The sequence below is a fragment of the Apiospora aurea genome (assembly GCF_038362705.1).
Source record: "Apiospora aurea strain CBS 24483 chromosome Unknown utg000006l_segment0_segment0, whole genome shotgun sequence".
NCBI lineage: Eukaryota > Fungi > Ascomycota > Sordariomycetes > Amphisphaeriales > Apiosporaceae > Apiospora > Apiospora aurea.
Window position 1 is genome coordinate 592,718 of NW_027117393.1, and position 14,834 is coordinate 607,551.

At 47.1% G+C, this 14,834-nt stretch overlaps 4 protein-coding genes across 4 annotated transcripts; all 4 read right to left on the reverse strand.

Annotated features, from left to right (window-relative positions):
- Positions 1 to 6,173: 6,173 nt before the first annotated feature.
- On the reverse strand, positions 6,174 to 6,807 carry PG986_008794 (uncharacterized protein; the record flags this gene model as incomplete). Its single annotated transcript, XM_066845016.1, has 3 exons — positions 6,174 to 6,494; positions 6,561 to 6,619; positions 6,690 to 6,807. 3 exons carry the CDS (start codon positions 6,805 to 6,807, stop codon positions 6,174 to 6,176), a joined length of 498 nt encoding a protein of 165 aa, XP_066697414.1.
- A 718-nt stretch (positions 6,808 to 7,525) lies between these two features.
- On the reverse strand, positions 7,526 to 8,567 carry PG986_008795 (uncharacterized protein; the record flags this gene model as incomplete). Its single annotated transcript, XM_066845017.1, has 2 exons — positions 7,526 to 8,109; positions 8,240 to 8,567. 2 exons carry the CDS (start codon positions 8,565 to 8,567, stop codon positions 7,526 to 7,528), a joined length of 912 nt encoding a protein of 303 aa, XP_066697415.1.
- A 1,005-nt stretch (positions 8,568 to 9,572) lies between these two features.
- PG986_008796 (uncharacterized protein) lies at positions 9,573 to 10,533 on the reverse strand (the record flags this gene model as incomplete). The annotated part of the gene is made up of 2 exons (XM_066845018.1): positions 9,573 to 10,433; positions 10,498 to 10,533. The coding sequence occupies 2 exons, from the start codon at positions 10,531 to 10,533 to the stop codon at positions 9,573 to 9,575; spliced, it is 897 nt and encodes a 298-aa protein (XP_066697416.1).
- A 362-nt stretch (positions 10,534 to 10,895) lies between these two features.
- Positions 10,896 to 11,477, reverse strand: PG986_008797 (uncharacterized protein; the record flags this gene model as incomplete). The annotated part of the gene is made up of 1 exon (XM_066845019.1): positions 10,896 to 11,477. The coding sequence occupies one exon, from the start codon at positions 11,475 to 11,477 to the stop codon at positions 10,896 to 10,898; it is 582 nt and encodes a 193-aa protein (XP_066697417.1).
- Between the last annotated feature and the right edge of the window lie 3,357 nt (positions 11,478 to 14,834).

Genomic DNA, 14,834 nt, shown 5'->3' on the forward strand with positions numbered 1-14,834 from the left:
TATCTATTTAGTTCCTCGTGTAATAAACCGTGCCGAAGCTGGACTAAAAATACACGCTGTTAATATCGTAAAATTTACCTCACGTGCTCGACGTTACTATGCTAGTTCTTACCTATCAGCCTAGTGGCCCTTGTTTTAAGGCTTAAAGAGATTATTTAGGTTTAAGTGGTCCCTTAATTTCTATTATTAACTTATATAGCGGTAGTCGACCGGTCCGTAAAAGCTACTTTGCGATAACCTTCGCCGTATTTTTTTATAATAAACGCCGCTAAATCGCGACGAGTTCGCAACGGATTAAGTGCTAGCTGTTTTATTAGCTACTTTTATTTTCCCTCGAAATTTTTACAGTATAAAATTAAGTGTTCGGCTGTCTCTCGTTTTTTACCGTAGTAATATAGCGGCGTCGGGACGTTTAAAACCCGACAGGTAAATAGGAACGATTTAAGCTTTATTTTTTTAATGCGTGCTTATATTAAGACCGATATTTCGTGTTTAAGCATATCGTTATAACGACGGCACGCTCCTTAGTTTAGCGGCGACTCTATAATTAATTCGCGGCGGCCTCGCGTCGAAATAACGGTATAGAATTATTTTTATTTTTATTTTTTTTAAGCGTTTATTCGACCGTTTAATTATTTAATTATTGTTTAATTAACGTTAATTAAGCGTCGCTTAGTTATAAAGTCGTGGGGGCTTTATTAATAGTTTTTTAGGGTTTCTTTTATTTTTTTCTTTTTACGTTACGTTTTTTATTAATAATTTTTGCCGTTTTTATATAAGCGCCGCGTAAAAGTTATAGTTTTCCGGTAGCCTCCGTGCGTATTTCGAAGCTAGCTGCCTTCGTATTTAAATAAAGGTTAAGGGGGGAATTACCGTTTTAGTTTTTAAATAGTATTAAAGGGTCGCTTTATATACCTTTATTACGGTCCGAAAATAGGAGTTTTAAACTATTATAAAATTAAGGGCTAGCCTTTTTCGATATCGCCTATTTTATATTAAGCCGACGTTCCGTACACGAGTACGTTACGTATTATTTTCGTATAAAACTTTTTACTTTTCGTACCGAATATCTTTAAATTAACGCTGCGAGCCTAGTAAAAATTAATGTTTAAATTATTATTTTCGCTTTAATTTTTAAAATATAGTCTTTTTATTATAGCTTCTAATAAAACTAAACGCCGAGGAATTTTATAAAGGTTATTAGCGTTATAATAGCGTTTTCGAGGCGTACCTATAATATATAAGTTTTTCGCGCTTTAATAAAATAAATGAGCTCGCTTTTTTTAAGTTTAAATTTTATTCCTTTTATGCGTATTTAGCGGCTATATATTTTTTAAGCTTTTTTAAGCTTTAATAATTCGTAACGTAGTTTAGTTTTATAGTAATAAAATTCGTATTATTTACGAATCCGACGATAATAAGCTACTTATACGCTTTTAACTTTTCGTATAATATAACGATATAAAAAATAAAGAGAATCGGTAATAACGGGGAGCTTTACGAAATATTAGCGTAGAGTTAAATCTTTTTAACGACTTACCGTCGAAATAAAGGTAGACCGATTTATTCGTAATAAAACTCTCGACTCATCGATAGACCTAATTCGGCAATCCTTTTTCGCGGAGTATAATAATAAGTTTTTTATAATTAATTATATCGAAAACGTTTTTAATATTAAGCTAAAAAAAAGAAGCGACGCTTTTTTATTATTACGTTATACGGATAACGTCGATAATTAATCGAATAATTAACTCGGTAAACCGCTACGTTCGGTTTCTTATTTAACCTTTAAGTAAAAACGAGTATTCCTCGGCTATTTCGATAATTCGTTAGTTTATAGCTATCTTTATTACCTTCCCAACCGTATTAAGTAATAAAATAAGTCTCTATTTATTAAGTGTTTATTTTTCGGTTATTATTTTATTTAGCTTTAAGATTACGATAACCTTTACCGTACGGAAACGTTTAAAGAAATAAACAAACCGGAAACTTATTATCGCTAAGCCGGTTAACGTCCGGAAAAAGGGTTCCCTATACGCTTTAAAGAAACTAATAAATAAAAAGCCTTCCCTTAGAGCTTTCTAAAGTCCCGTCTACTTAATAATATCTTTTATTTCTTTAGCCGTTACCTCTACCTCGATAAAAGTAAAGCTAAGGGCGTGGTTCGGTACGGTATTTAAGTCCGTAAAGTCGGCTTTTAGGTTAAAAAAAAACCTTTTCGAAAAAGCGTAGTTTTCTCGTCGTAGCTTCGCGTTTCGATAGCAGCTCTTTCGCTACGTCGTAATTTTAAGATTCCCGCTGTTTATAATAGCGTTTAGTTTTATAATCGGGCTTATCGTTCGAGCGATTAAAATATTTTAAAATTGTAAAAGGCAGCGGTAATTATATAGCGTTAGCTTTTCGTTTTCACCCTTTAAATAATTCTTTCTAGGTTCGTTTTCGACTCGGTGTATTAATTTTAAGTATATTGCGAGGGTACCGCGAAATAAGCTCGGTATTATTATTTCGTTATAGTCTACGCTTTTTAAACTTCCGGTAACTATTAGGGCGTACTTTTATTAATATAAGGGGTTTTTTTAAGACTATTATATCGGTAATTTTTTATAAGTCGTTTATAAGGTTATTAATAGTTTAATTTAGTTTTTCCGGGCTTATTAATTTAACGATATCGATTAAACGTGCTTCGGTTTCCGCCCGTACTAGCCCTTTATTTAATATCGTTTAGTTTTATCTTTCTACTTTCGTTTTATTACTTCGTAACGAGTTAACTTTTAATTTAACGCGGACGACCTACGCCCTATGGTTAGAACTTTTAAGCTAAGGTTTTTTATATAAAATTATCGTTCCTTATATTATTTAAGTTAAGTTTAGCGTAGAATTTTTTTATTCGTGGCGTCGTTTCGTAATTTTTTTATATAGCGTAGTTAATTTTAAGTTTTATTAATTCGTAAAAGTAAAAAGGTTATTTACTCCGTATAATTTTTTGCTATATACGTTTTAAAACGGGTGGTATATATTAAAGTTTTCGATAAGCAAGTATCGTTTAAGGTATAAAGTCGCATCGAAATCGCTTAAGGGGCTCCGTTACTAAAAAATTTCTTAAATTAGTGAATATATAGACTATACGGTAAAGCGGCTACTTTTTCCCTTCGGTATTATAATAATAGCTTAATCGAGGCTTACTTTAGTTTTTAATTTAGTAATATCGAGGCGTTTATATATATAAATAGCCGTTCGGCCCTCGCCGTAAATTATTCGATACTTAACTATTTTTAAGTAATACGCGGTTTACGTACGGGGGTTCGTTTATATTTTTTATAGTATTAATATATTATATTCCTTTTAATTAATTAAAATAAATACCGTTATTACTTTTAATACTATAACGTTTTAATATATTATTCGTAAACTTATAATTATAAAATTATAATAATATTTTATATTAATAAGGGAGCGACGATACCGCGCCGGTTTTACGAGCATATCTCTTTACCTTAGCTGTTCACTGTCGAATCGAATCGCGAGCGGCCTTTTTTCCGCGAAACTACTATATATTTTTTTTATCGCTAATAAAAAGCGTCGTCGATAATAATAAACGCCCTATTCTTACCGAACTATCGCCGATATTACGGATTTTAAACTAACGAAGCCGATAAGTATAAGCTTTTTTTACGCGTTTTTTTTTATTAAATCGCTACGGGGTAACCGCGATTTTACGCCGTGTATTTCTTGCCGTAATTAACGCAATATTTTTTACCTCGTAGTCCTTTTTAGGGGCATTTTTAATTTCTTTCAGAGTATACTATTATAAAACAATAGCTATATCGCTACTATTTTCGATAATATTTAACTACGTAACCGTAACCGTAATAGCAATAATATTATTAAATACGGAGGCTAGCGTTATACGGTTCGTAGTTAAAAATCTCGGAATTTTATATTAAGCCGTTATTATATAAATTTTTCGTAGTTTAAACGGAACTCGTATATAAAATAAAAAAAGCGTAACGTATTTCGGGATTCTTTAATAAACTACGTTTATATTTCGAAATTTTTCTCGGGTTATATTTATTTGCGAGTAAACTACGTAATAACGCGGCTTTATCGTAAATATCCCGTAGTTTCTTCGTTAAGACCTTTTTCGTAATAATTACGAGTTTTTATAAATAAACTACGCGTTAATCCTAAAAGCGTTTAAAACTTATTCATTATTTTTTATATGTTTTTTCGCTTCGTTTTTAAAAGTAAAAACGATATCGCCGCTAAATAGTTTTTTCGCTACGATAGTTTCGCTATACCCGATTACCGTATTAACGTTTTATATAATATTTATTAGCCTTTTTTTTAAATATCGTTAAATTAATTTACGCTTTTAATTATTATTTCGCGGTTTCAGCGGATTAAAACGATAATTTTCGGTTATTAAATAATAGGATCGCTATTACGCGGCGTAAATATAATTTAAGCCTAGAATTTAGTTTATATAATTTTAGGATTTTACGTAGTTTAAACGATAGCTTTTCCGATTATTTTTCGTAATTTCTCGCGGGTTATTAACGCGTTATCGTTATCGTCGAAATACGGTCGTAATTCGGTCGTTTCGGTATAAAATTCCTTAATTACTTAAAAAATCTCTTTACGCTTACTGTTAAAAACTATTAAATTAGCGATTAGTTTCTTTAAATATTTTAATCCTTTTTCGATACTTTTTTCGAGCTATTTTCGCTGTTAAGACGCGTTTAAAGCGTTTAAAGTTCTTAATTATACGCCGCGACGTTACTTCGCGGGTAGTATTAACTTTACGCGAGTTCGGCGCGATTAATATTAATAATTATCGGATTATTTATCGGATTATTTATACCGTAACGCTTTAGCTGCGTTCCCTCGATAAAAGTTTAGCTAAGTTAATTCGACCTCGTAAATTTAAATAATAAGGTTTATTTTCGATTATTCGATAGTTCGACCGAGTTATTAATAATTTCTCCGTTTTCACAGCATTAATAATAATAACGGTCTCTCCTTATGGTTATTATTTATGGAGTAGGGTAACGTTTTAAAATCAATTCATTACTAATTACGACTATTAAAAGTCTCTTGCTTAATACGACAGACCATCTTCCCTATAATCTTCAGCGAGAGCTCCTGGTATTCACTGTCTCTGAGCCCTATGGGAATATCCCAGGCCCTGCTAAAATCGACAGGACCGCGTGGGAAGCTCAGAGTAACCTTAAACGACCGAGGTTCCTCGTTGCTTGACTGGAACTCTTCGCCGGCCACCAGCTCGACCGTTTTGGCATTGGGGAACCGTTGCAGTATTTCCCCTTGCATCTCGCTCCAATCTCTGTATATGTGCCGGCCGTCGTTTGCCGATATTATCGGGAAGATATCGTGGAATTGGCTTAGGCTGAACTGGAGGTTCTGGATATTATTGCGGCCTAGTAGCCCCGGAGGCCAGCCGGTATAATATGACGAGTACCTGATATTATCCCACCAGGACCAGTCGTAGTTGAGGTCACTATCCTACCGGCCTTCGATGTTGTGGCACTTCAAAGCGTCCCGCTCAGGGTGCCATGCGACCCCCAGTCCCGTCGTGTCCGGCATAAGGTCAGAAGACTTAAGAAACGCCAGGCGTGATTCGTGGCAAACGTCGTGCACTGGCGGGAACCTTGAGTAAACAGAAAGTGCCATGCCTCTACCATGAGTCGCCCACACTTTCTTGCTGTGGTCGTAGAAGCCGCGTGTCTCGACTACATGGGGCTGCTCCACCACCCGTTCCCAGATCATCCGCCGTATCTCGGGGGGCAGCTGAGGGAACAGTTGAAATTCGGTGCACTGACAGGCTTCCATTGCCTTGAGACCCAGACCAAACGGGAAGCTTGCTGTCAGGACAGGTCCTTGGTTAGTATTACATCCCTTCCTCCACGATAGCAATATATTTGCCGCTATAATCACCACTCAGCACAATCCCGGGGCGCCAGACCAGAAAACGGCCCGTCCCGGACCTGGTAGTGGGATGCCTCTGCATAGCCTCCACTGCGTTGCCGTCCCCGTACCGCGACTGCGACGACGATCAGACTGTGGATCGTGGCATTGATTGGATAACATTTGGCATTGAATATTGCACAGATCATGAGATCCGAATGGCTTCACACAAAACCCGTTACTCCTAATAATTACTCCTCAGGCACCTTAACCCATCCCTCCTTCTCATTCTCCGCCTTACTCCGCCGCGACCAATCCGGAGCCACATCGATCCCGTCCTCCTCCTCCTTGTCGCCCTCCTCCTTCGTCTTGTGCACCGTCGTCGGCTTGTGCTCCGCGGGGCTGTACACCGTGTACAGCAGCAGCGGCGTGGGCCCCGTGTTGATGAACTGGTGCTGTGTGCCCGCCGGCACGATGACGAGGTCGCCCCCCTTCACTTCCTGCTCCTTGCCTGCGATCTGGGCGAGGCCGGTGCCGGAGGTGAAGGTGAGGATTTGGTCTACGGAATGGACCTGTACAGAAGGTATGCGTCATTAATTGCGACTGCCCATAGTATCGAGGATGGAGGTAGATCTTACCTCGTCGCCAATGTCTCCGCCCACGGGCACGGTCATGAGAACCAATTGGCTGTACAGTCCTGTAGAAGCAACCGATTAGCACGAGGACATTCGTCTGTTTTGCGTTCTTACGAATGCGGCTCATCATACCTGTCCATAATACTCTGCGGAACTCTCCGGACTTGGACGGGAGTGCCGTGAGCATGTCGGGGAAGTACTGCATCTCATTCTTGGGGCGGTCGCTCGACGGTGTAGGGAAGGAAGACATCTTGGTGGTGCTGAAGGCGCGAAGACTGTTTGTTCGGCCCAGAAGACGGGTTGCTGCTACTGTTGGGGACTTTGCGAATTTCAGACCAGGCCGGAGTGTGAGTTGCGACAGGAGTAAAGATGCTGGTCTTGACATAATCAAACAGCTGTGGTTGTCTGAGAAGCTGCGGGTTAAATGGCTTAAGTATGGGAGATGAGAACCATGTGAGTCGCAATGCAGGTATGGATTTGAGGCATGTCACAGCACGAAGCAACTTCATGCGTAAAGGAACATCCGATAACTCAATCAATGTCGTCACGTCCTCGTCATACATTCCCAATCCCCCGGATCTTTCGGGATCGACGCAGGGATCATTCCCCTCTATCTGCAAAAGGTGGCATGTAGTTGCGGAGTCATGCTGGATTACTAACTGTTCCATGGCCGACCGCAAATTTCGTAAATTATATCCTCCTTACTCCACACGTGCTGGCGAAATCATTCTCGGGATACCGAGAGTGAATCCAAGGAGTCATGACGTCCCGGACCGTCACGATGGACTGACGTCGAAATGTGGATCTGGCGGGCCCGGCCCGCCCACGCTAACTCTCAACTGCCGTGCTATGGTAGCTTGCTCATGAGATCGGATGATGATGATCAAACGAACTGAGAACGTGAATCTGTACATCACCACTCTACAATACACAAATATGCAGAGCGCACCCCTCGGTTGAGGCCTCCCTCAGATCGCCTGCCCCTCCAACTCCTTCTGCGTCCACGCCCACACCTTGACGCCCAACTCCTCATCCAGCATGAGACCCGACGGCTCGGGGCGGAAGCCCAGAGGCTCGTAGTGCGCCCCGTTCACGACGTCCCCGACCGGCGCCGTAGCGGCCCAGAGCTGGTTCTTGACCCCCTCGGACACGGGCCGGACCACCTTGGGGGCGACCCGAGTCTGCAGATTGGCCATCTGCTCGTCGCCGGGCTCGCGGGTGAAGAGCTGCGTGTCGACCTCCCCCGGGTCCACCGACAAGATGACAAACGAAGAGTTCCCGTCGGTGGTATCGCAGCAGTGCTTGGCCGCCTCCCGCGCGTACAGCATGTTGGCCGTCTTGCTCTGGATGTAGCGGCCGACCGGCGTGACGGCGCCGCTGAGCGGGTCCCGGAGCGTCTCGAACTGGATCTTCTCGGGCCCCGCGTGCTTCCACGCGGACGAGGCCAGGCTCACCACGCGCGCGGGCGCCCCCGCGGCGGCGGCCGCGGTCCGGCGGAGCAGGGGGTCAGGAGCTTCAGGAGGAGGGCGTGGCCGATGTGGTTGGTGCCCATCTGGATCTCGTAGCCGTCTGCCGTGGCTTTCGGCGGGCAGCCCATGACTTTGCGCAGGATGAGAGTTTTCAGCTAACGAGGCTATGCCGATACGAGAGAGAGAATGCATGTATGTTGTGGTCACACTTACGTCCGGCGTTCAGCATCAGAATGTCCAGTCTTGGCGACGAGTCCGACATGGTCTTGGCGGCCTTCTTGATCGAGGCGAAGGTGGTGAGATCCATCTCTAGGAAAGAAACGCTTGCGCCCGGAACTCGGCTCCGGATATCTGCGACGGCCTCGTTTCCCTTGTCGGGGCTACGAGCGGCCATGTAGATCATGGCTGGGCCGTGCTTGGCCAGCTCGAGGGCCGCCTGCTTGCCCAAGCCGCTGTTGGCGCCGGTGATGAGGATGACCTTTCCCTCCAGCGACGGGATGTCGGTGTCTGGATTGAAGGTGATTCCTTTGGTATCCGCCATTTTCAAAGTGTTACAAGGTAAGAGCTTTGGGCGAAGTGGTTGAGAGGGTAAGATAGGATAGTGGCAAGATTGGAAACACTGTAACCTACACAGAGAGCGAAAGTTGGCTTTACTTATAGAGAAGGCCGTCGGTGTACCGGGCATGGCGTTACTACGTGAATCCGCTCCCTCCATAAAAGCCTCCCACAAATTGATAGACGAAGCCTGGAAGCCCCTAAGCAGCCCCTAGCTAGCGCCTGCGTGGGTCCCTAAAGCCAATCAGAGGTGACCGTTTCCGACACAGCCAATCAGACGAACTACTTCCCGACGCACCCAATAAGGCCGCGCTTAAGCCCAAGACCCTTGCCTACTAACCTACTTGTTTCCATCCAGGCAGCTGCTCAACCCCTCGGCGATCAGCAAAGCTCAGACCACTGTAATTTTGTATGATGTATATTAGCCAAGAGTTGGTACGGATCTGGGCAAAGCGACATGCCCGACTTACAAAATTGGGTCATGGAAGGGAACATGAGGGAAAGGAAATCTCTTGTTCGAGAGTCCGCCCCACGCCTATCCGTAGTGATTGCAAGCGCGAATGTTGTAGAAACGAAAAGGAGTATGATCGGCACTTGGGGGTAGGAACATTTCCGTTAGTGTAATGTGACGTGGGCGACGGGACCTGCATAACTAAACAAATTTGTGACGTACCGCGCAGCACGGGAGCCCGTTTGAAAAGGATCCCAGCTACCAGAAGCAGGAAGATGGGGAACAGCGCGGTGGTGACAAACAACAGGCCCAGGGAGATATTTGAAGTACGCGGGATTTCGAAACCGGCCAAACAAGCCGACAGAAAGGATGGCCAGAAGAAGAGCCACGTATGCGGCCGTCTCAGCATTTCCGGCCATCTTGCCAAGCGCCGCAGTATCTACTTCTTGTCAGTGAAATAACCACAGACATTTCACACTGCGCCATACATTTCTTCGCTGTGTATCTTGCGTGGTCGATGGCCGTGACGTATATCGTGCCCTACCCCGCGGACGCGTCCAAAGGGCTCGGTCCGGGGTTCCCAGAAAGAAGAACCAAATCCGTAGTCCATTTCTCAGCCCTGCTGCCACCCACATACGCGCCCACGTCCAGCTTCGGCACAGGCTCTCGAGGACGGCGAGTCCCGATGCGGCCATGGACCCGGTCTGTTTCGGAGGACTGTCGTCGTTCGAGTGAGAATCGGAACCGGTCCATCCGGAGCATGCGGTCGAAGACCGTAGTCTTGAGCCGAACGACCTGCTCACGCGCAAAGTTGTTGCGCTTCCAGTCGTAGGAACACAGCGCCGCGCGCTGCATGCCCCCCTCGCGCCCAAAGACGACCACCGCCATGGGCGGGCGGGCCGAGCGAAAGGCGGCGGCCGTCGTGGAATACGTGTCGATGAATGTGAATATGGGCAGGAGTGGTTCACTGGTTTCCGAGTTGTCCTCCCCCAAAAGGGGCGGTAACCCGATGCACTCGCCTTCCGACGGCAATTCGTGCCTCGAGAGCCGGCTCCCGCCCACGCCCCATTTCAGACGCCCGCGGTCGGGGCCGAAAAGGCGCCCCTCGACGAAGCCGAGGGTGGCGGGCACGCCCTCCATGCCCACGAACAGCGCCTGCGTGGACCAGAACTTGCCGTCGTAGATGTGGTACAGCATGGCGGGGGCCGAGAGCAGGATCAGGACGGTCGGGATCAAGATGACAACGCCGGGGATCAGCAGTCCGAGCGTGGGCGCGCCGTTCGGTCGGGTTACGGCGCCGGCGATCGTCAGGGGCAGGCCGAAGAGGAAGTAGACCGGAGCTCCGCGCAGGAGGACTTTGGCAAAGTCGCGGAGGAAGGTAGGGCGCTTGAAGAAGTATATCTGTTCCACTAGATACCCATGCCGGTATTAGTCTACAGCCACGAAACATCAGGTAACAACTTACTCGAGTCCCATTGTATCGTCGCCCCGTATGCGCCATCCAGAGTAACCGTCCCACCATCGACAATGCCCGCGACCTGGTACCCAGGCTCGATATCCCAGAGCTTCCCCGGACCAGTAGTCCCCCTGGTCGTGCCAAGGCAGTCCGGGGCGGAGCGGCTGCAAGCATATGAAGCGCTCGAGCAGGGTCTCCGTGTAGTTGGCGAGCGAGAGCCGCGCGAAGCAGCCCAGCGCGATGCTGACGAGCTCGAGCGGCTTCAGGTGGATCGAGGACTCGTAGTGGTCGATCAGCTGGCGCACGAGCTTGGCGTCGCGTCAGATGGAGCGGGAGGCGAAGTGGCGTTTCGACCACGCCAGCGGCGGACGGGGCCCGTCGACGGCGTATATCTTGACGCGCTTCTCCTAGGAGATGAGCAGGATCTCCGGGAGGAGTGTCCAGAGCCGCGTGCCCCATTCCTGGAGCCAGCGCACGACGGCCTCCGGACTGTAGGGCTCACTGGTGGCTGGGGAATATCGGCTCTGGAGAGGGGGCCCGACGAGGATGGCCAAAGAGTGGGCGGCGCGGACGATTTCGCAGATCCGGTAGACGTCAAAGCTCTGACTGGTGGCCTTAGAAAGCCCGTCGGCGTCTCGAATGCCCTCAGAATCCAGCCAGAAGGCACTCTTGCCGGCCGAGACGGCGACCTCCATCCCGTATTGTCTCAGCATTTCTCGGTCTTTCGGTGAAATATGGAACAGAGCTTCGCGGGTTGTGGCATCCACATTCCAGTTTGTCAGCTCCTCAGGGGTAGCTACGCAGAACTGTCTCCGAGTATAAGAGAGAAACACGAAGTCTGTGTCGGAATTGCCAACATGCTCCCGAACCCAGTCGCCTACCAGGCGTCTTTCGCATCCAGCGACGTTGCCGTAAGAATCGTACTGCTGGAAGCAGAGAAAGCGAGACCCAAAGTGGCGCGGAAGCAGAGCGTCATAGTCGTCGTCCATGGTCTCAAGTACATTGTCTTCGGTGGTGGCCAACGCTGCAGGAGCACGAGGGATTGGTGTCATCTCGATGCCTCCTTCTGCTAGTAACGGCTGCAAAGACTCTTCTTCCGCTTCGCGCTCTTGCGTTGTCCCAAGGCCTCCGTTCCTGTTGCGATTTTCCTTGTGGTTGCGTGCTACTCGGGGTACTCGCGATCAAAGGCGCACACCTGGTCGTAGCTTCCGTTGTTCCTCAAGGTCCCCTCGAGGCTTTGAGGCCAAAAGAGCTTCATACTCGTATCAGAACAGGTAGCAGGGTACGATGGGGGTTGAAACAGCTCACCATTGGGAGGAGAAGCAGACACGCAGGAATCCATTTCAAGGCAACCAGGGACGGATAAGTCCAATGAACCAGCCGAAGCACCAGCGAGACTCTCATGACTGCCGGCCCACATCTCTGCCACCTGCCGGTGGTCTCAGTACCACCAGGCTCGAAGGAGTCTTCGCTTGTACCCTGAACAACGAGTGGTGCCAGGCGCCCATCAATAGGGGACAAATACATTTCCTGCTCACTGTCCTCCTTGCCAATCTCAACTCCCCGCCCAAATGCCTCGCTGTTCCATAGGCTGTCGGACTCCGTGGTTGATGTCGTGAGGTTGGATTTGATACAAGGGAATTGCTCATGAAAGAGAAAGCGACCAAGAGTCTGCTGGTCTGGGGAAACTCTAGGGTAAATGGTAACCAGTCATATGAATTCCGTGTAACACACCAGTAAACTTGGAACTCAGCCTTGCGTAAATTAGGCAACACGATAATCATATCATAATTGTTTGCTGGGGTTCCGTCGCCCATCTATACTTGCGGTCAGATAAGGCCAGGGGTTGTGGGACGCCACTGGGGACGGCTGAACAGAGGTGACACTGTAACAATGAGCTAAAAGCGGTTAGATCTACCCCCCAACGGTTAATTTTAGCTGCTTTTCACCCTATCGATAAGATCAATGTACCCTCATCGTTAACCCTCGTCGCAGCCAGCTTTCGAGCCAGCCTTTGAGCCAGCCTTTGAGCCAGCTTTCGAGCCAGCCTTTGAGCCAGCCTTTGAGCCAGCTAAAATCGACGAGCCGGCCAAAATCGACGAGCGACCTAGACTTCGCGTCGATCGGAAGGAATTGGCGTCAATCGTACACAATCAACACATTTCCACGACGATGGCTTGGTGACGGTGGCTTGGTTTGGTGACGATGGCTTGGTGACGGTGGCTTGGTTTGGTGACGATGGCTCGAATGCTGCGCATGTCGATTTTGGCTCAAAAGCTGGCTCGAAGGCTGGCTCGGACGATGGTTGGCGACGAGGGTACATTGTTGCTTTTTGGGGGCGTATAAATCGGTGTGTAAAGGGTGTGGTTGGAGTGAAAAATAGCAAAAACCCATTGATTTTAGCTCATTGTTACAGTGTCACCTCTGTTCAGCCGTCCTGGGGGCCAATCGTGGTCAATGAGGTCGTAGTAGTCTCAATATCCCTGTCATGAGGGCTGAATGTAACGGCTTGCCAATGCAGCCTTCGTATATGACTATATTGTTAATCAGATTCGTGTCAACGTAAGCACTTGGTTAGTTTGAGTTGTGGTTGGCCTGCACGAAGTTCCTCATAATAAACAATTATCATGCAGAGGCTAGCTTGCCAGTTGCAATCAGAGCCATATACATCATGTCTTCCGTCGCATCAATTCGTGTCACCTCCACTAAATAGCAAATTTCTTGTCCAAACGCTCCTCCAGCCTAGCAAGGGACTCGCATATACACATTTTGAGTAGCCCCTTGTAGTTGGCAAACTCCGAGGTTCCCAAGCCTTGTATGATGGCCAGCCAATCAATTATATTTGTTTTCGTCTAGTCTCGGTCTAAAAGAGTGTATATCGTGGTGCGTACGCCACCTCGAAACCCATCCTGGCTCCCTTGTGTCCAGCCTCCACTTTGGTCAAGCAACGACACCGCAGACGACAGTGACCAAGTATCCCCCAGTAGATGTGAACAGATCACACAAGGCTGCACGAATCATGGCTTTTTCTATCACTGGCACTGTCCGGCAGCTTGCTATATTGTGAACCCAGCGCGAACAAGGTCAGCACAGATACTCGCATATCTCTGACGTATGCGAAGAAGTAGGAAGAGAGGGCTGTGGACTCACGCAGCACTTGTGCTTGTCGGTGCCCGGGATCGGGCCACAGTTGATAGGACGTTCAAGGCCGCACGCATCGCCCTTGGGCTTTCTCTGTTGGATAGGAGCATCGGTTCCTTGGTCAGTCCTTGAATACAATGGAGGGAAATCCCGCAGTGCCGCTGGGCAATCCATATCACAGAAAAAAGGGCGGTCTGAGGATGACTCGGATAGTAAAGGGAAAGGCCGTCTTACGATGCAGTCGGCGCTGGAGCCAGTGACGGCGAGGCCAACAACGACCATGATGAGTTTGGAGAACTGCATTTTATGGAGGAGGCTTGTTGAAACGGGTATGATGCTTGGTGTAGGTAGTTGGCGCTTGGTCTTTGGATGTTTGATGTTGAACTTGGAGAATGAACTAGGATTCTAGCAGCGGATCTCACCCCTGTTTATGCCTTTTGATCAGTATCCTTTCTCTATAATTTTGGTCCTCTCCGATCGATAGCAGGCTTAGTTCAACCCTGTTGCAGCAAATTACATACCCCTGACTCTGCCTCGGGCTTCATCAGGTCGCCGATGCTTCTCACGAGCATGCGGTGTTGACCAATCAAAGTTGGAACTCCCCTGATGACACGGCATATGAGGAGACTGCTTGGAATAGAGTATCAGACGACCATAGTTACATGATTAGTACTTATTATCATGCTCTATACCTCGATTGCATACAGCTCAATTGGATAGCCAAGCAGGATCAACTAATTACTAAATCGATTGCTCGCTCAGTGGAAGAAATCGAATACAGCCCTACTGACCCATGGCTAACAAGGGGCAACCCTCTCCAAACGGCGAAAAGGGCTGAAAGGCTGTTTCACTTTGGGGCCGGGCGGCATTGGGTGCAAGGTGGTGCAGGACTCGGCTTGCATATCTCGAACAGCCAGGCAAGGCAATGGAGCTAGGAGGGGTTGCCTCTGTTAGCTTGGGCCTCTAGGATAACATTAGTCACCAAAATCAAAATGCAATATACTCATGGCGTGATAGGCATACAAAGTCAAAGGCCATTGCATAGACTTCAAGCCAACTATGCACGCTAATGCTTCCCGAGGCCACGGATCGACATCCAGGCTTGCATAACGCAGCATCCACGTCAGCTCCGACGACGCCACCAACATAATTCACCTGCCGTGATTTGATGTGTCATTTGTGTATGTTTCAGCCTTTGGTGGCCC